This window comes from Mastigoproctus giganteus, chromosome 7 (assembly GCF_048544385.1).
Source record: "Mastigoproctus giganteus isolate SK-2022 chromosome 7, ASM4854438v1, whole genome shotgun sequence".
Lineage (NCBI taxonomy): Eukaryota > Metazoa > Arthropoda > Arachnida > Uropygi > Thelyphonidae > Mastigoproctus > Mastigoproctus giganteus.
The window spans coordinates 199,274,618-199,301,403 of record NC_143581.1 but is presented as its reverse complement, the minus strand read 5'-3'; the positions used below and the strand labels follow the sequence as shown (position 1 = coordinate 199,301,403).

The 26,786-nt window shown below is 33.7% G+C and overlaps 1 protein-coding gene across 2 annotated transcripts in view; it reads left to right on the top strand.

Annotated features, from left to right (window-relative positions):
- Window positions 1–175: 175 nt before the first annotated feature.
- Window positions 176–26,786, top strand: part of Sap-r (prosaposin) — a 155,841-nt gene continuing 129,230 nt past the window's right edge. For both annotated transcript variants that reach the window (XM_090378066.1, XM_090378065.1), the window contains exons 1-3: window positions 176–308; window positions 9,843–10,009; window positions 23,306–23,377. In XM_090378066.1, the coding sequence (XP_090234192.1) occupies window positions 272–308; window positions 9,843–10,009; window positions 23,306–23,377 (276 nt within the window). In that variant the 5' untranslated portion in view covers window positions 176–271. The remainder of the gene's footprint in view (window positions 309–9,842; window positions 10,010–23,305; window positions 23,378–26,786) is intronic.

Here is a 26,786-nt window from a genome sequence, read left to right as displayed (position 1 = left end):
AAAAGATATTTTTTGCAGACCCATACTGATCACAAGTGGTCTGCGGACTGTAGATGGGGAAACGTATCTCTACAGTACCAACGAATATTTTTTTTACATATGTTACTATAGCAACGATAATTCTCAGTCTACTAGATGGCAGCACTAGGATCACATGATTGTCGTAGTCATTACATAGCTATGATAAAAGGTCTCGTCATGTGCGTTTCGTTTTAATGTGTTGGGGTGTTGTGATTTTTGACTAGTGTTTAGGGTTGTGGAAAGTGAAAATATGAAAGTCATTCAAGCTGTAGCTATACTTTTGTGTGGTATGTATTGTGTTTGAATTATAACGTTGATGTATAGCTTGTTTTCTTACTGCTTGAGACGTGTTTAAAATGTCATCACGAAGTACACAATGAAAGTTTGATATTTAATGACCTCATTGTAAAAGATCTCTACTATTACATTCGGTCCTTGTTACTCAGCTCGCTGCATCCGGTATTAATGAAGTGTCAAAAAGCTTATCTGGCATAACTGGCAAAGATAATACTGATCGTAACTCCTATGACAAGGAACAACATTACTAAATGATGACTGTCGCGATTTTCCTTTTAGGCCAGCCTCAATTTTAGGAAAAATCGCCTTTAGTTTCCTCCCCAGATTGTCGGGATAGCTTTTTTATGCGCGGTAATTTATTGTCAAAAATTAAATTCCTTAAATGTGCATGTTTTTTTTTCACTTGCAATAACTATAAAAGTTGAAGTTATGGTTTAAGAGGTCATTCCATTTCGGGCTATGGCTTCTGTTCCCCATGTAATAGTTTCTTTGTGAAAGATTGAAACCTTGCCCCCCCCCCCCCCCCATTACACCTCCCACTTCTTTGCGAGAGGGTTTGTGTAAGGCCGGCGCTTGGGATATGAAAACGTCTGTGGCGTTCACATAGTGGGTGGCATTTTTTAAGGAAGAATCTCTCAGCACCTGAACTATTTATGGAAGCTCCAGGTCGGAGCACCTAAACGGTGCCTTGACCAACTGCGTTGTTATTATTTGGGTATGGGCCTTTTGAGAAGTGTGGTTTTTATTATTTGGCTAGAGGTCTTTCAAGAAGTGTGGCACGTGCTACTGTATGTAGTATAACAATTTATTATTAATTATTATTTTTTTAAGAGAAGGGAAATTAAAATAATTTTAAAATATTAATTAGTATGAATCAGAGCTGTAATGCTCAATATGTTCTACATTGATATTAATATTTGTAAAATAATAAGCAGTGTTTACCTCATTATTTTACAAATATTAATGGAGCAATTACTCCCTTAACAAAAGCTCCAACTAGCTTAATCCTTGGATGCAGATCTCCATAAATTTGTAGATGACAAAATCTATAGATATAGATAGATAGATAGATAGATAGATTCTCTCAGGACAGTGTACATCTGTAGTTATCGTTCCATCTTGAAAAGAATGGTGGATAAATTTGATTTTCTCTGCTCCTCATCTTTCCAGACAGATGATGCTAATAGTGTTCACCCATTTACCCGCTATTCATGACAGGACTTGTTGAGCAAAGTGGACTAGATTTCTATGAACCTTGCTGCTTAGACACTGCAATTGGTTTGGTAGTATCCTCTCAAGATAAGGGGTGCTACTTTAAACTTGACTAGTTTTGTCCATAGAAATGATGATGCTTTCTGTGGATCAGACTCCTCCTCCTTACAAAAAGATATAATTTCTGACTGTATTATAACTTTCAATATGGCATGTTGGATGAACTGTCTGCCTTTCCTCTTCCTGGTGTGCGTGTGTTCAGCCTGTTTTTCTTTCCAATTATTCTTGAGATCATGAAAATATTGGTTTATGTGCAACCCATGGTGAACCTTATGTACCCAAGAGCAGATCTAGCCTTCATATTTAGTTGGGGGAAGTTACTGCATGGGTAAAGCTACAATTATGGAATGCTTGTTAATTTCTTCTGATGTCTGTTCTTCTTTAATTGAACAGATGGATTAAGGTGTCATTACCAAATGCTATTTTAAGCAATTCACATGTTTTACTTACTGTTTACTTGATTTTTATCCCTCCATGCTAATTTAATGTATGCAAATTATTTGGTCACCCTGAGAGGATGAATTACATTTCAGCTGCCAATGATAAAAAATTGGAGGAATGTCACAAGTGTACATCTGTTTAGATATGTCTGAATGGGTGTTCAGCTTATGCAAATGCATTTTTAGCAAAGCCATGCCCTTCTACACTGCTTTGTACTATAAATTAATCCTCAATCGCAACTTTTTCAGCTAGACCCCATGCGATAGTATTAGGTGACCAAACATCCTACTTTTTTCTGCAACAGTCTTGTTTTTTTAAGCCATTGCCGCCTGCATACCTTGTCCCACAAAATATCCTTTATTTTTCATTTTAGAATTATTTTCTAATGTTCCTTATTTCTAATGTTGAGCAGAATCACTTAACTGTTTCTTGGAATTTCTTCTCTGGATACAAGCACTGCTGAGACTTGATGTCTGAAAATTTGCCAATTACTCAAGCATAACACAGCCATAAAAAAAACTTCATAGGTACAGCAAAGTATACAATGAAAATAAATTTGTAGGTTGTTTATTTTTTGAAAATAAATTTGTAGATTAGTTTACAGTGTGTTTTTATTAGTAGTAGAAAATGATGCAGGCAAGCAAGCTTATATGGCATAAGCCAAAAAAACCTGCTTCACTTCAGCTCTCCATCCCTTCTAATAGTTTAATTCTTCCTTAAATAACTGCTAACTTTTACAATACCACCAGCTGCAAGTTTGTTCCAGAAATCAATCACTCTGGCTGAAAGCAAGTTTATGCACATATATCCTACAACCATACAAAAAATTCTAAATTTATGCCCTCTTGTGCGTAGCCTGAGATAGACCAAGCATGCCATCAGCATTTAGTTTACTCAATCCATTTAAAGCTTTAAACAGTTCACTCAGTTCCACTCACAGGTGTCTCTCTCCAAGTACTGCAATTTGTGGAACTGAAGTGTTTTATGGTAAGAGTATCCTTTTGTGTCGATGACTAATCTTGTTCTTCTTTGTACCTGTTCCAACAGGTTCACATCCTTCTTAAAACGAGGCTTCCAGACCTGTATGCAGTACTCAAGATGCTACCAAATCATTGCTTTATACAACAGGATAATCACCTCCTTTTCCCAGTTGTTAAAATTCCTATATATCATTGACAGAACCCCATGAGCTGTCTCCTATCTGCACTGCTCAGAGAACATCATATTGGACTGTACAATTACCTGTCTATTTTGTTCTCTACCATCTTGAGTGTGGTACCACCTGATTGGTATGTTATTCTGGGATTATTGGTACCTGTATGCATTACCTTGCATTTATCAGTGTTGAGCTTCAGTTGCTACTTCTTAGGCTAATTTTCCTAGGTCTTGCCATTAATCACCCTGTTGACCTGTGTATCACTTGCAAACTTAGACAGCAAGCTTGATATGCCTTCATCAGTATTGTTAATAAATATTGAAAATGGTAAGGGTCCATCACCAAACTCTGAGGGGGCTGCACTAATAACAGTAGTCCAAGAAATATGGTGCTACCCTTCTGTCACTGAACCATTAATTTGTCTGTAGCAGTAACTTGACCCCAGTGTTGCACTGAACCAATTTGTACAGCAGTCTTTCATGTAGAACAGTATCAAAAGCTTAACTGAAGTCTGTGATGTTAAAATTGCATTTTTGTGTCCAGTTCCTTTGTCACTATGTCATAGTAGCTAATTAGATTGATCAAACAAGATCTGCTAGTTACTATTGATCTATTTTTGATCTGATATTGGCAGCATATAAATTGCTAACCATTTTGTGTAATTTAACTTTTCATCTTAAGTTTTAATTATAGCAGCTATCATTTAGGAAAAAAATTTGTTTGTCTCATAACCTTATAATGCAGCTGTGTTATGAGAGGGAAAAAAAAAAAAAAATGCATTTTGCGATTTAGTTGCTGTTCATATGATGTAGCAGCTTTGGAAACAAATGTACTGTAGTGTCCCATTTTCAGACAGTCCAGAAAATCATTCTCCAAATTGTGGAATGATTTGATGATTTGGAGTTGACCACCAAAGCAAAGCTGTTGTTGTTATTTGGTTTTTAGGAGCATTAGCAACTAAGGCCATATTGCTTCGGGGCTATGCGGTGGTCAGTCCCTGACCTTTCTGCATCCTCCACATTTGGTGGCTCACTGGCTCGAACCCCGGTCTAATCAAGAAGCATGTGCTATGCACTGCTGCTCCTGCTCACCTGGCTATGGAGGTGCCCCAAAGCAAAGCATAAAGTTATGGAAATAGATGAGCAATGAATGTATTAGTTATACATCATACAGAAATATTAATGATAGTTCATATTAGTACACACAGCAGTTTTGAGAACTGGTAGCATGACCAACACTTAAATTAACTTAATGAATAAGTTGACTGTAGCATTCTGATAAAAATTGTCCAGTCCTGTGATGGAGTGATTAGGTTAAATTATATTGCTGACTACCTTAAAAGGAAAATGCCAGTTTTTAATAATTTTTTTGTGTTGGGGGGGGGTACAAGGAAAGAAAGAAAGATTGCATATTAAACTGTGAATTATGATACTGCTCAATAGTGTAAATAAGATTTTCCTTAGCCTTCAGTCTACAGTCCTACTTGTCACTGCCATTAAAGTTGCATTCTGTCATCATGTGACAGGTAATGAAATTATCATGATTGTCACGTGTGGAAAAGCAAATAGCAAAAACTGAAACCTTAAAAATGAGTATGTCAAGCTCTGAGTAAATTTTGTTTTGCCACAAGTGGAGATTTTTTGTGATGCATATCTGGCACTCATCATATTTGCACCCCGTTTCAGCTAAAGGGTGTTAAGTTGACTTCGTAACACTTCAGTTGCTGTAGTTATGGATGCATTTTTTTTTTTTTTAAGTTTTACAAAAAAAAAAAAAAAAAAAGAGCAATGCAAAATGAAGTTTAGAAGGGTTTTTTTTTTTAAGTGTCCTTTTTTATATTTAAACTTTAAACCATCCAATGCTTAAGGCATTTTAGAATTCACTTACTCGTTAGGTGGCTTATGCTTGAAGTATATCAGTTTTAATTATTTTTTTCTAAAAAAATTAAGTAAAATAAGATTCTAAATTCTAGTGTATTCCTCTACACTTGGAAAGTAATGTGACATAAATAACTTATCAGTATCAAGTTATTTCAAGATTAATTATTGTGAACTTTGAACCTTGTACTACTTGTGTGGGTAATGACAGCATATTTATTTTCATGGCAATGAACGCATTGATATCTTATTGGATTACACATATTGGCACTTATTCATTTACTAAATATTCGAATGTGTGCTTGTGCACATGAACAAAAAAATCGCACATAATAAAATTGTAAATAGTGAATAGTAATAATATAATCTTGAATATATTTTGTATTCAAAATATAATATTTATGATATAATACTAGTAATCAGTCTCTTTATTCATCTGTTTTCTCTACCCATATATTTGACATTTACATGTTTTAATTTTTGTGCTAGTTGGTCCAATGTAGAGTGAAAAATGATGTTCTGTGGGTTATGGATTTTCTATCCACCACAATGCATTTTGAAAAATGTGAATTTGAATTGCATCCTTGATAGAAAATTTGTTCTTTGACATGCATTAGCTTTTTAAGAATTAGGCTAGACTTTTCCCTAAACTAATAGAAATTTCATGGTGATATTTTTTAATTTATTTCATTTGAATGGTTTCTATTAGTATTAAAAAAAAAAAAAAAAAAGTCACACAAACTGCTGCTAGAGCTGAACTACATGTGCCACAATGCTCCATGTATCTATTTAAAATAGACATATACCAGGCACTTGCCAACTTGCTGTCAAAACTTACATTGTACATGATGTCTTTGAATTATATCATGATCACATAGCAATAGAGCATTGGTGTTACTTTTTCAGTGATCATACAAATAAACTTTTTATTCTGCACCAGTAGATTACCTATGAAATGTTAATATGATACTGACTGCAATTACCAACTATTTTCTTGGTAAAGTGACAGACTGGAAGGGATGGCTGATTTGGGGCGAGTGTGGAAACTAGGTCTGGATGAAATTTATGCTATACTTCATTCTGTATCAATAGGTTACATTATCAGCATAATGTGATTATTGAATGCATTGTTGATATCACTAAAAATAAGAGTATTAAATACTTTATAATGAATATTTACTTTTTATTTATTATCATAACCAAATCTGAGAACAATTCTTTGTAATTCTTAATCATTTAATAATTACAAAGAAGATTTTGTAGATATGGGACATGTACAAATGACTGATTTGATGAGGAATAGAAAAAACACATTCTGTTAAACTATTTGGATAGAAAAAGCATACAGAACATGGAAATTTTAAAACATTTTACACAAGTTTTTGTTGCAAACAAATATAAAAAAAAAAATGCTGTGCGCACGAAAGATGTTTTATTTTATGTGAAAACATCTTTGGATTCGACAAGGTTAAAAGGGTTTAGTATGAAAAGAATCCGAACACATTTAACATTTTAAAGCATTTATTTCTTTTTGACAGTTTCATGAATTTGAGGTTGCAATAAATGTTCAATAAGTAATTTACTTACAATGGGTTTGTGATAGCATCAATTGTAGTTCCATGATTAATAGTTGATATAGATCTAGAAGTACTTAACATTAGTCCAAATTTATTTTCTAAGAAATCAAAGGTTTGGATTGAGTATCTGCAAAATTAAATGTTGAAATCTCCATTAAGTATCATTGGTATTCAGTCCCATTTCTTGTGAGAAAATTGTAGCAATGGAGCTCCTTCAATCGTGTAAGGAAGTAAAATGAAATGTATGAATTCAATGTGTTCAACCTTTTGTTTAGGTGAATTGTAAATGGACAATATTGTTTGACCATCGGGAAGTTGTTCAGCTGCACAAATGTCTCCAACAGGTCTAACACTCACAGATTTGCCAACAGTTTGTCAATAAATCACTTCCATATGAAAAGTAACAACATGAGTACAATTTTTCTCTTATGATAAACTGCTACACCACCAGCTTGTTGATCTTTTCGTTTGAATTGAATGACACAATCAAAGTTAGGTATGCTTACTTCTTTGTTATTTAGCCACATTTCAGAAAGTAGAAGTAAATTGGATTGTTGTGTGACTGCATTAGTGAGATCATCACTGTGATCACGTAAACTTTGACAATTTAACGTTAGAATGGAAAATTCTTGTTGTTTACTGATGAACTCTTATAAAGTATCTTGCATGGTAAATAGAGGATTACTCAACAATCTGGTCATTTCAGCTTGAAGTGCTAGAGTGGATGTAGCATTTCTCAGTCCATGATAAAATTTCTTTTCTCCATTTGCATCAATAATGTAAAGATCATTGATATCAGTAACGCGAGATAATGCAACATAAACTAGTTGTTGTTCGTGACATTTCTCGTATTCACAAAGTATGGAAATGAAGGTACCTCCCTGAGATTTATGGATGGTAATGACACAAGTCTGTATTAGTGGAAAATGATTTTATTTAGCTGAGATCGTTCTGTTGTTATTCAGTGAAACACTAACTTCTTCGTGCAGTCGGTACGGCTTCTAAATTTGATTTCTCTAGCTATAGCAAACCGACTAGTCTTTGTTCTAGCAGATCCCTCAAACTCGAAGCTGGTTGTTGCAGTATACTTTGTCTAGCCGGTTCAGGAATCGATTAAATTCTTAGGTGAAAAATTCTCAGGTAATTTATTTGAACTCAAATCTTCTGGATCGAAATCTTCAGGAACTTCTTGAATATAATTTCGTGATGTCGACGGTCCTGCTTCTTGATGAGAAGTCGATGTAGATGGTTGATGCTGATCAAAATCTTGAGAAGCAGATTTTATTAAACTCTGCATTTTTTTTCGTTTTCTGTGTTTTTGAACTTGTTTTTTTGTCAATATGGGAAGTTTCTTTGGTGGCTCTGAAGCTTTTATTCTTGCATACCTCTCTCGATTTCCCTCAGCTGGAGTTTTAGACATCTTCGAAATATTTTTATAGGTATTTTTACAATTCAATAGTTAGCGAAATCCATTTGTAAACTAGTATGATGTCATAACCAAAAACTACTGCAAGAAGTTGTTTGTTGAAGTGATTGTTTTATTTTTGCATCCTTGAATTAAAGCCATTTAAATTTTAAGCAATGAAATGGTCTTGTATGAAAGAATATTCTTTAATAAAATCTGCAGATTTTATTAAAGTCCGCATTTTTTTTCGTTCTCCATGTTTTTGAACCCGTTCTTTTCAACATGAGAGGCTTCTTTGGTGGCTTCAAAGCTTTTATTCTTGCATAATTTTACTACCCGTTTCTTACTTTACTGAATCAATGTTAGTGACTGAGTTAGCGGCCTTTAGGAAGTGATGTCATTTCCGTGTCTTAGTACGAACATACTCTACTGAATCAACGTTAGTGACTGAGTTAGCATCGTTAGCACCATTTAGGATGTGACATCATTTAAAATCTAATAGCCACCTAATAGGAAGTGGTGTAATCTAAAATCTAAGCGGTCAGCTTTCTTCGTTACCAATCAATTGTCATTTCCATTACAAGGAAGTTTTGTTACCAACCAGTTGTCATTTTAGTTACAAGAAAATTTTGTTACCAATCAATTTTACTCTAGTGCTGCCATAGATGTTTTCACATCAAAAATGCCTTTGATCCATTTAAGTGTCTGAAACTATATCACTGTGTAGAGAATTGTAACCAGATTAGGTTACAATTTGCAATAGATTCTTGTCTTAAATTATGCATGCAATAGAATTGTTTTGTTATACTTAATGATGCCAATTTATAACTACTTAAGTAGTTGGCTATGTACTGAAATGATGCAATTGCACTAACTTGTACATTGTTTTGTTTGTGCCAAGGAACAACTGTAATCAGTATGAAATGGTTATATATTATACATATTTTTTGTATAATAAATCCAAATGCAACAAAGCTTATATTATAAGAGCTTAAAATTATTTGTTAAATATTGGTGTAGATACATCATCATCAGCCATTTTCAATCCACTGCAGGATGAAGGCCTCTCCAGATACACTATAGATAGCTCTTAAATGAAAACTATTGTAGTGTAAAGGCATTGTTTCAACTGTATCTCATATTGTGATCATCCTTCATAACGAGTTACCATGTATTGCACTACCTCGAATAAGTAATAGAAAAGACTGTTGTTACTTATTCTTGGTGACCACCACCACCACCCCCATGGCCCTGTTTCAAGGCTTGTTGACCTTTCATCGGTGGATAGGCAGGTACCCTGGTATTGCAGTCCCACAATTATGGAATTCATTTCCACAATTGTTAATCCCACAATTGTGGGATTAACTTCACAACTGGGTTTTCATGATTGCAATACCAGGGTACCTGCCCACCCACTGATGAAAGTTCAACAAGCCTTGAAAGCGGGGCTGTCTGGGTGGTGGTGCCCACCAAGAATAAGTAACAATAGTCTTTTCTATTACTTATTTGAGGTAGTGCAATACATGATAACTCGTTGTGAAGGATGATCACAATATGAGATATAGTTGAAATGATGCCTTTACACTGCTATCATAGTTTTAGTTTAAGAGCTATCTGTGGTGTATCTACACCGATATTTATACTGTTTTGTATAGAAACAGTATTCCTGTTTGACAGGTAGTGGTTTTCTTGTTTACCACTTATTTTTAATTGAACACTTCACATTTATATATTTGAATATTAAATAATTTATTAATTTCAGTTGAAATATAATTTGCTTCTTTTATCTTTTAAAGTGGTATTAACATGGAGTTTGCCTACACAAAGACCTGCCAAACTTTTAAATCCCCAATGTGTCGATCCTACTTATGCTTGCCAAGATCTGGAAAGTGCCAGAGAATGTGGAGTTGTCAGGTCCTGTATCAACGAAATCTGGTCAACTATGTCTGCACCAAATGACAATGTAAGTAGTTTTAATTGCGTAATGCTAATTCCATTTTATTTTCATTATATCTCAGTTGTGGAAGCAGTGATTGCAAAGAAGTTTACTCTGAAAGTCTGTCAGAAAATAATTTCAATGAAATTAAAGTATGATTAGACTTAGCTTTCATCATAAGAAAGCTAGTTTTAACCTTATTCTAATCTTTTGTAAGAAGTTGCTCCTATTATAAAGATATTCCACTCCTTAGGGGATATCTTTATAATAGTAATATTTAAGAATAAAAATGTATACTTCATCTTAAGTATTATTTTGCTGTTATTAGTATATTGATCTTTATCACTATCTGTTAGTTTTTTGGTATGAAAAGAGATCTGCATTCCATGTTGATCATTCACTATAAAATAGGTTTTTAAGATTTAAAAAAAAAAAAAAAAAAAAGGCCAAAGGTAACAAAAGCCAACATGAGAACCACTGTAAACTTTGGGGAAACTTACCAGACAAACTGGTTTGCTGCTACCTCAAGTGTCTTCCTGCATTCTTGGTAAGCTGATGGTGCATGTTATCAGTATCAGCAATAGAAGTAGAGAATGATTATGTTGATTGACATGTAGGCATGACAGACGATAACATCATAGCGATAGTGATTCATTGGCGTGTGTGTTCTTTCTTTTCCTATTATTTCATAATAGGAAATTTTCCTTCCCTAACCTTTAAAGTTGGGGAAGGATTTTTTTTTTTTTTTTTTTTTCTGTATTATTTCCTAACCTAAATTTAAGGTCAGGTTATGAAATTTAACAAAAAATAAAGAAACCTATTCTTTAAGGTTAGGTTAAGAAATCTAACCTTAAAAAGTACAAAGCAATCAGTAATATGGTTTTTTAATAGCAAAAACACTCATGAACTCCAATAATCTGGTTTTAATAATGAGAAAAAACTAATCATTATATTGTCTGTCATGCCTACGTGTCAATCAGTATATTGTTCTCGACTTCTACTGCTGCTACCTATAACACGCAGTCTGTTTACTGACAACTTTGTCTGAGGAGTTTATAACTAAACCTTTTCACAAGAATATAATAATACAATATTCAGCAGTTATGTGGCTCCAAACTATGGTCACCTGAAATGCATACTGCCTCATCTGCAGTGATTACTCAACTATGTCAGACCTATTTGTTGAATGTGATAAAAGTAAATGTTATAAACTGTTACTCTGTTTATATTGAAAGTTTTAAAGGAAAAAAGTTAATAGTTCACATAATACAAAGTCAGAGGGTTTAAAAAGATGCAAGATTTTAATTATTTGTATTTATATGCTACATAGCATTCCTTATTATGGAAGATTTTGAAAAGCACATATGAAATGACACTGTTTGCTCAGAACTTTGTCTCTTCTGCTGGTTAAGTGCAATTGAAAAATGCATAAAATTTTTAGGTTTATGAAATACATTAACAGGATATTGTTGTGTAAATAAATCTTACACAATTTCCTACACTTGTGGTTAATTCTTCATAAAAGGGCAATGGAAAAAAATTACAGAATTTGTTTAAAAAGGTTTATTTCAAGATGAAATGTGATGACGCTACACAAAGTTTGCCACATTTGCATTGAGTAGTTGAACAAAATGGAGCCAAGGCAAGAAAAAGCTTTTGCTTTTGTTATTCCCATGAATAACAGAGGCAAAATCATTTCCATTTCTTCTCCTTTCCTTGCGTGAAAATGGAAATGATCACTGTTTTTGCTTATGTAAGGTGCAGAACTATAAACACTAAAAATATAAGGGTTATTTTCTTTCTGAATTTGCCATTGTTATAAGACCCATCATGCATGAATCTGATTTGTGTATATACTCTCTTCACCAGAAACTCTTAATATTAATAGATAGTTTACTTTGTAAACTGCAAAATAATATTTAGACAGCATTATGAAATTGAAAAAGGAAAGAAAAAAAAATAGAAAGAGTTCATGAGGAATGACAAATATAAAAAATTACAATTTAAATACAATCAGTACATAGCTGCAGCAACAAAAGAAGGGAAGATATAAATCAAGTTAAGAGGTATTGCAGAAGGAAAGTGCTCCTAAAGTTTAGAAAGACTACCAATTAGTTCAAATTTAGCAATGCTCCCTTAATGATGACATGTCCAAATTGTGTGAAATATTACTAAAAATGGAGACAAAAACCAACTAAAACACATGACCGACAGATTAAAACAAAAATAAATAAATAAAAATACTGTAAATTAAATAGACTGACCAGTGTGACCCATCTCGTCAGAGGACCATAAGGTCAACAACATTCAGGGAATTGCTGCATTTCAAACATTAAACAAATCAAGTTTAACATTGACAAATGTAAAGTAATACGTATGGGAAGCAATAATCCCAGAGTAACGTATCAACTCTGTGGTACCATACTGACAGTGGTATAAATGAAAAGGACCTGGGGATAATTGGGCAGGCAGATATGAAGTTTTCTGAGCAGTGCAGATGGTCTGCAAGAGTAGCTCATGGTGTCTTGTCAATGATATACAGGAATTTTTCTAGCAGGGATAAGGAGATGATTATCCCTTTGTATAAGGCAGTGGTCAGGCCACACCTTGAGTACTGTATACAGATCTGGAGGCCTCATTTTAAGAATGATGTAGAGTTGTTGGAACAAGTACAGAGAAGGGCAACAAGATTAGTGAATGGAACAAAGGGTTGCTCTTCCGAAGAAAGGCTTAAGTTTTGCAAATTGCATTGTCTGGAGACTAGGCACCTGCAAGGTGATCTGTTTGAGCATGCTTAATGCTGATGGGATTCTTCCTCTTGCTCAGAATAATCACCTGAGAGGGCATAAATTCAAATTGAGGAAAGACAGTTGTAGGATAGATATGCGGAAGTTTGCCTTTAGCCAGCGGGTGGTTGATTGCTGGAACAAACTTCCATCTGTCATTGTAGAAGTTGATAGCTTAAATAGATTCAAGGCAGAACTTGACAAACATTTGGAGCAAGTGGATGAGTGAAATAAGGGTGTTTTTTTTTTTTGGCTGATGCTATATAAGCTTGTTTTCTTGCATCATATGCTAATGCTAGTGTTTCCATCAATGCATCACTTAACTGACACATACACTAATAAGCTCACCAATGCAATAGATTTGAACAATGGTGGCCTTTATGCAGTGAAAAATTATACTACACTGCTCAACAAAATTAACAGAACAAAGTTTTTGTGAATATTTTATTGTGAACAGTGTTGCCAAAGGTGAATATTTGATGCAATAGGCATCCTGGCATGCAAATTCTGAATATCCAATAGAATCCGATCTACCACCTTACAGAGCTGCACATTATGCAAATTGTTCATACCAGTAGAAACACTGGTTGCGACTACATCACTTCATTCCCATTTTTGGCTTGCTCAGTGGGATAGCCACATCTCTAGTACCCAGGATGGCAAGTCATGATTGTTTAGATGATTCTTTGAGATGGCAGGCTGTCTGTTGGATGACTTGAAACTGAGCAGTCACAGGTAGAGGTGGCACTTTGGCTTAATATGTCATTGAGCATTGTCTTGGCACTATGGAAGCAGTTTCAGGAGACAGGAACCATTACAAGAAGAGCTGGCCAAGATTGCCTGAAAGGTACACCAACCAGAACAGACTGCTCACTCTAACAGCAAGATGGAACCCTATGATGTTCTGTCATCAACTGTCTCTTGGAGGTTGCTGTGCCCACAGGTGAAAACATTTCCAGCTGGACTTAAGAAGGCTCAATTCAAGTGGACCCTGAGTATCACTTAACTGTCAGGAAGCCAGTGGTTCATATCCTATTAATCCCATAAAATCCCTGCAGAGCTTGTTGAAACTGGTACCAAGAATGTGACTTGAAGCCCTGACAAATGGGATATAGTTCTGTTCTGTGATGAGTCCTGTTTTAGCCTACAAATAGATTCTAGATGTTATTTCAGCTGAAAATAATGAGGAATCTGGTATCATCCCTTGAACATCAGAGAAAGGAGCACAGTGAAGGCAGTGTTTTCGTGTGGGGTAGAATAATGATCAATGGATGCACCCCTCTTCATGTTTTTGATAGGGGTACTGTAACTGTGCAGAAGTACCCAGAACAATCCTCGAACCCTATGTGTGGCTTTTTAGGAATGTGGTTGGCCCAGATTTTCTTTTCATGCATGACAATGCCACTGCACATAGAGCTCAAGTGGTGGAGGAATATCTTGAAACTGAAAATATCCAATGACTGCCAATGGCCAGCATGATCACCAGACTTAATCTGATCGAACATGTGTGGGACGCCCTTGGGTGTCGCATTGCATGCAGATGGCCAACCACTTGGTGAGCTTAAGGTCTTCACTGGTGGAAGAATGGGATTTGTTGCCACAGAATCTTATGTTATTGGTTTTATTTTGGTTTTTAGGAGTATTAGCATCTAAGGCCATATTGCTCCAGGATATGTGGTGGTCATTCCCTGACCTTTCCACGTCCTCCGTATTTGGTGATCACAGGCTCGAACCCCGGTCTAATCAAGAAGCGTGTGCTACGCACTGCTGCTCCTGCCCACCTGGCTACGGAGGCACCTACAGAATCTTATAGACACTGTTATATTCCAGCATGGTTCACCACTGTCAGGCCTGTTTAGCCGTTGGAGAGGATCATGCACCATACCGATGTCATGTGACCATATTTTTGAGCATCTTGTATCGACTTCTGTAATGTGACCTTTTTGGTAATTCTTATATAACCCCTATAAATGTCCCTTATACCTGGGCCATAAGTTGTCCGAAGTTTCTTGCTGTCTCCTCATTTCATCATTATTCTATGGTACACCACCATACCAAATTTTTTCCTGCTTTATCATAAACTACACGAGTTACACTAAGTTTTCTACCTGTTCTGTTAATTTTGCCGAGCAGTGTATATGTTATAACAGATCAGAGCATTCACATGGCAACACTGAACCACTGACACAAATAACAATTAAATAGGAATACATCCTAAGAAAATTAAACATATAGATGTATGAGCAGCACATTATTATCATGACTATTAACCATGAAACATAAAAATAAATAAGAATATAATGAAGAAAAGAAAAATATTAAAAAAAAAAAAAAATCAGTATAACTAACATCAGTGTTTGCAAAGAATTATCTACTACATTTTGTGGAAACATAATCAGAATATAAAATAAGAATATGGTAGTTGTTATTGCAAGCCAAGTAAGTAGTGAATAGAAAATAAACCATTACATAACTATAGCAACAATTTTTCTCTCTCTCTCTCTCTGATAGATAATTCTGATAAAATATGCATAGATGGAGGTGAAAAATACAAAGTGCCAAGGACTAGAAGGCCAAGGCTGAGGATAGTAGAAAAAAGTATAGTAGGTTTGTAAAAGGCAAAAGAATGTTAATATCCTAAAGTTATAATGAATTAAGAAAATTATGGACTGAATTGCAAAGCCAGTTAGAGGTGAGGGAGTTTTAAAGTAAAATGATTAATACCAAATGATTAAACCTTGTCCATACTATAAAAGAATGTGCTAATTTTATTCTTTTTGGTTTTTTGGCTTTATTTCACCTCTTCCATTGTTATGGACAAGTATAGAAACAGTTCCTGATACATGGTCAGGTGTAGTCCCCTTATGAAATACCTGACCATGTATCAATAATTACTTCAGCTGACATCAGATTTTGCATTTTTGCCTTCCCTGTTTTCAACTTATAACTAAATTTGCCCACCCATATCTGATGACAGCTCTACCACTTTTATTTTACTTTATTTTGTTTAATAATTTGGTATCAATCATTTTACTTTGATGCTGGAAGCACTTCTATTTCTGATTTTCTTCTGACATTGAAGAAGATATGATAAATGTCAAAGTTTGTAGAGGATGGTTAATAACCATCATAAAGCAGGACTTTTTTTCAGTATGACTTTGATGGGTTTTATAGATGGTCAGATTAAATAATTATGCTTTAATGCTGCAAAATGCAAATTATTTTGGATTAAGAAATAACTCCAAAATAATTTTGTTCATTTGGAGGTTTTGAATTAAAAATAGTACAAGAAGAAAGGGGTTTGGGAATTGAAATTCAGGCGTATATGAAGTTCTCCATGCAATAAGGAGGGAGCTCTTTGATGATTTATTGAACAGTTGCTTGTAGAGATAGCAAGGCTATAATTCCACTAAATAAAAGCAAGTTGTACCTGGAATATTAAATACAGATTTTAAGCTACATCTAAAAAGATGTTGAACATCTTGGAAACCTATTTAAGAGGTCCCAAATTTTTAATTTGCTGTTGTCCAAAGATGGGCAACATAGTGTGATTGGCAGAAGGGTGCCTATACAAGCTGATATTACAAATGTGCGCTAACTAGATGTGTTTGAAAAATCTTATTGAGGTTTGATAGGGTATAGGAATTACCGCCATCATAGAAAACTTTTTTTTTTTTTCCCTAGTATGCATATCTTGATTTCCAGTCATCCATAACATAATACTGCAGTAGAAAATTCTAATTTTTTTATACAAATCATGAAATTTTTGTGATATTAAATGATGCCAGAAACAGAGGCACAATGTATGAAGTTTTCATTTAGTTAGCAGCAAGTTTTTAATCATTGGAAAAGTTCCACCCACTACCAACAAGTAGTAGGGTGGAAGGGAGGACTTAATAAACACACGAAGTAGTTTGTCTGTATGTGAATTTCATATTCCTGAAATTCAAGTTTCTGGATTCAAATTGAGAAAAGTCAATACAGTTTTTAGAGCACTCTTGCGTGTCATATGATATTACTGCAATCCAGGTCACATTATCAGAATTGTCTTTTATTGCTAATTTCTATACTTCTATAATGACTTAGCCCAGGTCTAGTTTTTTGTTCTTAAACTGATTTAAGAAGTAAAAAGAAAAGTTTCTTTCTAGTGTAATCTGAAAGTGAAAAGTTTAAATTAGGATAACCATTTGCTGTAAAGAATGAGACTTAATTTTGAGGGTTTTTTTTTTATTATTATAACATAAATTAACAGAACTGCTATTATTATGTAATGATGGATGCTTTGAAAATTTAGGGCCATTTACTGTTCATTGGATCTCGTTCATTCTCCTTTTGAATGCTTTCCTTTATTAAAGTTATCATTCCCTGTAAGTTAGGCTGTATTACTGGGTTTAACATTGGAGTGGTGGGGGGGAATTGCAGAAGCACCATCTAATAGGTATTTTTTAAGAACATTTAAATTGCCATTTCCTGTACTACCACCCTTCAGCTATTGTAAATTAATCATACATGCTGATAAAATTAGCATCTCTTGATAAGAGAAAAACTATTCATTCCATTATGACAGCCAAGCTTATTGATATAAGTTCTTATTTCATCATTTGAAAAGAATGATTCACAGTAAAGTAGGATTAGTTAAACAACTCTACAACTGATTAATTTTTAAAATTAAGACCTTAAAACAGGAATATAGGAGCATAATGTTAACAAAGCTTTCCTATTTGTTAACCTGACAATATAATACAAGATGAAAAGATTCTATTTTTTTTTTTTTTTAAATGTGTTAGGAATAACATTAAATATCTTCAGTAATTCTGGTGTGAAGCTTCACATAATAACCAAGCAGAATTTTCAATCTGCTGCAAGCCGAATTTTTTTTTCTCCCATTAAATCATTAAAAAAAAATTGCTATGCTAGGTGACATAACAAACCAAATTCAGATTTAAATCTGACTTGAAAGCTGTAGTTTGATAAATCATTAATGTTGTCTCAATAGGAACCTGCATTTGGATAATTTTTTTCCCTTTATCCTTTAAAAAAAAAAAAAAAAAATCTAATAATTCTGAAGTAAATTTGGCATGATATTTTCCTGTGTGGTAATTTTTAAGTTGGATTTTTTGGTAAATTAGGATTTTTTTTTTTTGTCCTGACTTTAGATTAGTTCTATCCAGTTTTTCAATCTGACAGTTATTCTAACCAGAAAATTTTCAGAACTCAACCATTAGTTTGGTAACAGAATTCAGTAAATTTATCATTTTAATTTAGATATTGGGACTGATTGGGGTTAACAATTTGTAAAATATTTATCCGGACAGCAATAAATCTAATTTAAATTTATCATGTGGAAATTAAAACTAATTTGGTAGTGTTACCAAAGAAGACTTAGTGAGGTGTATAAGGCTTTGAGAGAAGAAAGTAAAATTGAATGAGGGCATAATTTTTGCTTTATAAATGATTCCAGAACTAGAAGCCATACATTCAAATTAAAAGGAAGAGATTTAGACTGGATTGTAAGAAGTTCTTTTTAGCAACCAGGTTCTTGATAATTGGATTAAGTTGCCTCCATGGGTGGTTGTGGCTGACAACTTGGTGCAATTCAAAGGTCAACTGTTTAGTTACATATGTGAAGAGGGAGTCAAATTGATACTTTTATTTTGTTTATTTATTATTATTATTATTATATATATATTTTTTGTGATAATTTGGTATTAGCTTAATACAGGCACTCCTTGACTTACATACTTAATATTTTTTCTTTCATGTACTTAAGTGTGTTTTGTATGCAAGTCCAACTTCGGTCTTATATACTAAATACAGTAGACTTTCAGAATAACTGCACCTACAGGGATTCAAGGTGCTGTTATTTTGATTTTTCCATTATCTAGAAAGTTTTTTTTTTATTTTTAATATATTTAATGCAGAAATAATGAGGCTAAATAAGAAATAGAGATTAAGAATGCAATTTTATTAATTGCACATAAAAAACATAAACACGTTGATGATCCATTATTCTGCCATTAATACATCCCATTATATTTTCTTATTATATCAAGTTTAGTCTGCGTGAGTAGCACGGTTGTATTGTCACTGTTCTCCTCACATAGGGTGGAAAAGGCCTGTGTTCGGATCCCGTAGATGACGCAAGAAACTTATGGCTTTTTCACTCCGTGGCTGGGTTAGTCGGTCTCAGGTGTAGGTAGCAAGGTTTTTCTATCCAGAAAATTGCCCAGAGAACACATGCAATTTATAGACACAATGTATACGGGTATATGAATTAACTTTCCTGGTGACCCTAACGTATTAGTTTGGATTATATCAAATTTGTCACTAAGCTTTAGTGTTCTTCTTTTCTTCTCTGGATGAAGTTTATTAACTTCAGGAGCCATAGTGAAGGGTTTTTAATTTAAAATGTAATACTTGTGCCGTTAGCTCAATGTTCCATTATTTGGGGTGCTGTTATTTCAACGGTCTACTGTATATGTACATTATGGTACAGTACAACTCACTGAGATTATAACTCTCAACAAACTTCATCAGGCCATGTGTACGGTATTGTTAAAGTATTTACAATTTGCAACCAATTTAAATGAGGCTGAAAAAACACACAATGAATAATAATGTAGTATTTATTCAGAGGTTATTTCTGATACGTGTGAAGAGTAGTGTTTAAACAAGATATAATATACAAGAACAAAAAAACTTTTTTTTTTTTTTGTAGGTTTGTAAAATTTAAATCATTAAAAAAGATAAGCAATCAATTACACACATAAATTGTAAGTAACATGATGCACACAAGTGAGATATGGGGTAATAAGTTTACAAAGCTTAAAAAATAAGAATGAAGAGAAGATTCTGAAAATTTTTTTTTTTTTTTTTTTATATGATTGAAGATTTCATGGAAGGGGAAACACACCATAATAACGTAATAACCCACAGAATTCCAGCTATTGGTATTAATGCAAATACAATAAGATCTAATTTACTAGATCTTATTGTATTTGCAAATTGTTTTATGGTAGTGACTTCCAGAAATGTATTTAGAAAAATATCACAAAGGTGTTCAAAATTGATTCTTATAACCAAACATAGCAATGAAGTGTTGGAGTAGGGTTTTTTGAGGAGCATCAGAGACTTAGAAAACTAGGGCGAGGCATGTGTCCTGGGTGCCAAATTTGGGGATGCCTTTTTATGGTTAAAAAGTGAAAAAATTCCAAAAGAAAAGTTTTCAAGAGGCACCAATTTTTTTTTATTTGCCCTGTGCGCCATCACTAGTTATGCCAGTAGTTTGTACATAACATATCTAAAAGTTGTACGTAAGTAGCCGAATGCTTGTGCTAATATTACCACAATTCCTTCTGAAATCAAATTCTGTAATGGTTCCCTTAAAGTAAATTATTTTGAATTTATATCGTAGAGTAAAAGTTTCAGAATTTTTGAAATCGATGCTAAAGGATGTGTATAGTTATGTTCATATGGATGCATATATAGATGTGTGTTAGCAGTTGCTTTGGTATATGCATAGTTCATTTGTTGAAGACAGGAAAACATATAATAAATATGAAGTTTGTGTATCTGGGGAAGACTTGCTCACAAAATAAAAATTTTTTTCAACATTTGATGATATTTGTAGAATTGTTCAAATTGTAATGTCCTACCACATGAAAAACAATTTACTGTATCTTAAAACTGACTGAGTGGATTTCTTGAGACAGATTTTGGTTGCTTATATTTATACATGGCCTTGCATGCAGAGACATAAATTAAGTTTATAACAGGATACCCTACTTCTCAACAATCCCATCCCATCCCATCTTTCACAATGTTTGATTTCCTCTTTGGGAATTTAGTATGATGAAAGAAAGCAAAGCTTTTATGGTATTAGCCAAAAAAAAAAAAAAATATATATATACTGTATATTAGAAACTATTTCCATATGAGAATAGTCTTCAGATATGAGGAAACTTATGGTCTGATTAAGAATGGTACTTTTGGCTGATTTACTTCTTAAGAAATGTAGAAACTTCCAATTAGTTAAATATTTCAACATATCTTTCGTGTGAATTTTTAAACTGTGATGAATTTATTGTTGAAATAGCTAAAAGAATAAAATAACTAAATGTGTCGAATGAAGTTCTAAAAATATAGAAGGAAGAATTATTAAATCTTAAAGGATTTCAAACGACTGGAAAAACTTATAACAACAACAAAACCTAATAAAGCTTGAAAAGCAAATTCACAACTTGAATGGTAGGAAAGCAAGTGACTATGTTCAAAGCTGGAAAGAAACTGAAAAAGCCAGAAGGTTTTTGATACATTGATGAAATTTCAAGAGCGGAGAATCATGGGAAGGATTCTAATGAGAGATTAGGATAAACTTACTAGAGGGGATTAAGCTGGGCTGGGATCAAATTACTGGATTTCAGGACGTTAAGGAAATAAACTCATTTGAGTAAGTAAGAGATGGCTTACGAATTTTATGATTGGAAATGGAGTTTAGATTGGTGTAGCGTTTGATTTTTGATGTGGATAGCAAATTGTATTACGTTGGATGTGAGGTGAAGGTGATAGCCAAATTCTAAGCTTCTTCAGATAGAAGATTGAGCTCTTGTCAGGTAATATAAAAATGTACCTCTTTCATTTTGTTGTTCTGGTTTAGATTTTTTGACTTTTAACATTATCTTATTTTTGAAGATTTATTCAGTCCGAAGTTAGTTTCATCCTTTCTACTGATGGCTCTGCTGTGGAAGCATTTTATAAAATAATTCTTTTGAAGATTTTTCTGTGATAATTATCTATGTATACCAGAGAGGCATTGTTGAATTTCTGCATTTTCTGGCTTTCCAAAAAATGTGCTAGGTTGGACTTCTTGAAATGAAACAGAATGAAAGCTGCATATTGGTATTGACCCAGCAATCAACTGTGTACTTTAAGGAGCTCAGCTGTTACCTCCACCTCATATCTAGGATAAAATACTGTAGTTGATTATCTGCATCAAAAAACAATGCATAGAGCTCAACTTCCTTAATCTACTTGTATTTTGTTTCAAAAACCTTCCTAAAGAACCACTGGTTATAGATCTCCCAACATAAAAATCTGTTAGATCAACAACTTAAAATTTATTGTATTGGAAAATTATATTGATAATAGTAATATTAGTAAGAGCCAGCTGTCACAGAGAATGTTTTTGCCATCTACATGTAAATAACTATTATATCAACAACTTGTTAAAATTATTTTAATTGATAACAGCAATACTAGGATATTTTGAATTATTATTATTATTATTATTATTATTATTATTATAGTAATTATTCTTTTATAGGCTACTATTTATAATTATAAAATGCTCAAGCCTCCTGCTACTGAGTCTCATCTGTTTTATCTCCCCCCCCCCCCGGGCGCCTCCGTAGCCAGGTGGGAAGGAGGAGTAGTGCGTAGCACACGCTTCTTGATTAGACCGGGGTTCGAGCCCGTCACCACCAAATACGGATGATGAAAGGTCAGGGAATGACCACCGCATATCCCGGAGCAATATGGCCTAAGTTGCTAATGCTCCTAAAAAAAAAAAAAGAACCAGAACCAGAACCCCCCCCCCCAAAGGCTTAACTTTTAGGTAATTTGACTCCATTCTGGTAAACTTGTTCTAGTCCCTTGCAGGAATTCTTTCCATGATTCTCTGCTCATGCCATTTTATCACAATACCAAAAATCTTCTGGCTTCTTCTGTTTCTTTTTTAGCTTTGAATATAATCAGTTGCTTTCCAGCAGACCATGCAAATTTTTACTTTTCTTGCTTTATCAAGATTTTGATTTTTTTTTTTGTTGTTCCTCCAATTGTTTGAAATCATTTAAGATTTAATTATCCTACTACAATATTTTTATAACTTTGTTTATCATATTTCCACATTTCTTAAGAGGTAATTTGCCAGAGTACTAATCTTGGCCTCTGCCTTTAATAGTAAAAATAGTTAACCATATTGTTTAATCAGACATTAAGTACAACATGGAATAGCATTATCATATTTTTCTTTCTTTCTTTCTTTCTTTACACTTAAGAATGATTCTTAAGAATATTTGCAAAGTTGGGGTGGAATTGTTGTGTAGAGGAATTTCTTGTTTGATTTTAATTTTGTAAGATTGAGTTGAACCTCAGTAAAATCAGTGTTCCTCCCAATTTCAGGGATTTTATATTGTTTATTGTACACATAATCACCTGCATGACACAGTTGGAATCTAGATTTCTATAATGACCATTTTTATACCACTTGAATATTAATCGCTATACATTAAGGTAACATTTCGGGAACCTTGCCAGAACCCATCCTCAGACCATATATAGGATGTTGCTGGCCTCCTGCTTGCTGAATGTTTCATTTCCAACTGCAGAACAAACTATCTTAATATTCACGTGGTATAAGAATGGTCATCATATAAATCTAGATTCCATGGAAAACCACCATGTAACATCCTTTGCCAACTATATTTAATACAGTTCTTAAGCAATTTTATTTTTTTGAAACATTTTTGTTATCTTATAGAATGAAGTATGTGATATCTGTAAGCAAATGGTTCAGGAGGCAAGGGATCAACTTCTTAGTAACATGACTCAGGTATGTTTCTGTTTACAAGCAACTATGGCTATATATATATATATATATATATATATATATTTTAATAATATTATTATTATTTTATATTATGTGTTTTTCATTTAACTGAAATAAATAAATAAAAACAAAATATGATAAATACTATGACTTGGGATAGTATAACTGGTCAGGGAATTGTTGTAAGTGATTCTTCTGGAAGTCTTGTTAGTTGTACTGGTTATGGCATATATTAAAAACTATTACTAGAAGCTCATAATAATACCAGTGTCTGGAATTTTAGTCATACATGAAAGGAGTGAATTTGCAATACAAGCCTTATTGATCAGTTAATTTTTTTCTCAGCACAGACTGGTGAGAAATGTACTTGGTAGCAGAAAGGATTGTTTTTTTTAAAGACAGGATACACTTGAATAGAATAGGTGCAAGAATGGTTGTGCAGAGAGTGCTAAACCTAATTTAATATTCAACTAGAAAATGAAGAAAATGTTGCCATAAATAACTACATTAGGTATATGCTTACAAAGGCTAGATCTAATCAATAAGTTTACTTTGGTAAGATTTAGTTGAATCTCATTAAATCTGTGTTTCTCCCAATTTCAGGGTTTTTATATTGCTTATTGTACACTTAATCATTTGCATGACTGCATGATACAGTTGGAATCTAGATTTCTATAATGACCATTCTTATATGACGTGAAGTTTACAGTAACTGCCAATGCATGAAGTTGGCAGCCACAGTAAACAGACATGCATTTTCATATCTGGTCTAGTGCTTTTGAAAGGGAACTTTTTATCACTGTGGCTTGCCATAGTAGGCAGAAGGAATCTATTTTTTAGAAATGAAATAAATTTGAACAAAGGTAGTGCAAAGATTTGTCACTCTCATTGAGGAGACCTTATGGGGTCAGGGAAACTGGTAGTCATGGAGGCATAGAGGTAATGCAGGTTTAAATTTTTTTTTTTTTTTTTTTTTTTTATGAAATGGATCAAAGTAATGCTTCCTCACATCTCAAGGGTGCTTGTTCTCAGAAGTTCTCAGATATAGAAAAAAATTTATATCTGAGAGTGCACCTTCAGAGTACTGGGTAGAATTCTGGCCAAAACAATTCATTCAGGTGGGATAGGGTCCAAAGATAATCCACATCCAGGAAGGCCTATGACAGTGACCACTCCAGAAATGTGTCAGGGGTCAGAAATCGGTCCCCCTGATTTCTGACCCCTATGCAGAAGCAATTCAGAGTATGGTGTTAAGGAGAATTTAGAGCTTTGTGGAAAGGATCCTGAAATGTTCGTCTCCAGAATTGTTATGGGTGATGAAACATGGGTTCATCACTGCGATCTCAAGACCAAGCAAGAATCAGTGCAGTGGAAGCACAAGGGTCTTGTGCTTCCCCCACCCACAATTTCAGCACTACCTTCTGCTAGCATGATTATGGTCACCATTTTTTTTTTTTTTGGGATGCTGAGGGAATTTTGTACATTCACTACTTGGAACACAAGCAGACAATCACTGGGGAGTAATATGCATCCCTACTGTACAACTTAAGGGATGTCATAAGGGAAAAACACCATGGAAAACTTTCCAGAGGTGTGCTGCTTCTTCACGACAGTGCATATGCTGTTGCTGCTGCTTTGAGAGACTGACTTTACAGAACTTACCCATCCACCTTACAGTCTGGATCTGGCCCCCAGTGACTATTTCCTGTTTTGACACCTTAAGAAAAACTTATGGCAACATCGCTTTGCTGATGATAATGAACTGAAGGCTGCTGTTTCTTCGTTCTTTAATGGACAGTACAAAGAATTTTTTGTCTGGTATTTCCTCATTGCCAAAATTGAACAAGGGTATTGAAATTTAGGGGAGTTGCAATGAAAATTAAAAAGATTTTTGCCTCTATCTCATTTCCTTCATAGGTAGGTAGATAATTTATTGAACGTCTCTCGTATGATGCCACCCAAGCCAAAGAATCTTAATTTTTTTTATTATTTTTTGCTTCTGGATTAAAATCAATGTATATGATTACAAGAGAGCTAATCTTTGGGGAGTAGGGTAGAGTTACTGGGCTTTTCTGATTGCCATTCAGGGTTCATTCACTATCTTACAAAGTCATCTCCCTACTCTTATTTTTCTGGACATCCTGATCACTAAGAGGAGTGGTACATGTGACCAAGGACTTGTCAGAAGTTCCAGAGTTTGATGCTGTTAACATAGGTAATAATTAGATTGCAGCAATTTATTAATTTGTAGTTAATGAATGGTATAGAAAGGAGTCTATATGAAAAGGCTTTTTTGTGGACTGCAGTTAGTAACTAGTTACCTTAGAGGGGAGATCTAATTGAGAGGGAATGGTAAAATGAGTGAAGGTGAAATTTTTGTGGTTATAAACGTTGCTAGATCCAGGATCTATAAATTCAAATTAACGGAAAAGAGTTTTTTAGCCCAGTGAGTTGATTTCTGTAATAAGTTACTGTCTAAGGTCAGCAGCTTGAGGGAGATCTTGAAATGTACATTGTAATAATTCAATTTAATTTTGATAATGTTGTACCTTCTGTTTTGATTTCACCAGTCTAGGCTGTTTTTGAGAAATGTATATTAAGTGCTATAAATTTTTATTATTTAAAAAAAAATATATATCTGAGCAATACATTAGGTAAAACAAAGTGGAAATAATACATTTGGTGTAAAAGTACACAGTTATATTTATTCTTCTACAGGAAGACTTACATTGAATGTTAATTATGAGCTATGTTTTGCTTGCATAATGAGTTTTTTAATTAATCACGCAGCTTTAAAATACATATTAAACATGTCTTGATTATCTTATCACAGATACAGTGACATCCTGATTTACAAACACTTCATTCCTGAGAAGTAATAATTAAGTGTAAGTTTGTAAACTGGGAGTAATGTTGTCAGGTATAATGTTATTATTAGTGTTGCAGGCCAAAAATTTTTTTTCTTGTTTTTGTTACAGTATTAGAGTGGCAAAATGATGCAAGGAAGCCATTGGTTGATGCATTGCTTCTTTAATGCATATATTGCATTTTACTTTCTATATATTGTAGCAGTATATCAGAGTAAAATGAAATGCAGTACTTTAATTTGATATATTATTGCACTATAATTAGACTGACCATACGTCCCATTTTCTTGCCATGTCCTGGCCATCCTGTTGTTTTAGTAAAAATGTCATTTTTGTTCTTTTTTTTTTTTAAAAAAAAAAAAACCACTTAAATATTGGCGCAACATAACCTATAATTGTGATTATATTGCAGTATGGCTGCCATTGTAGGTAGTAGTCATTCGTGTAACCACAGGTAGAGGTGCCCGGAAGTACACCTTCTGTGGTGAGAATATTTTCCATAATGAATAGCATGTGGTTGAAGGAGAAATCCAGATTAAATGTTG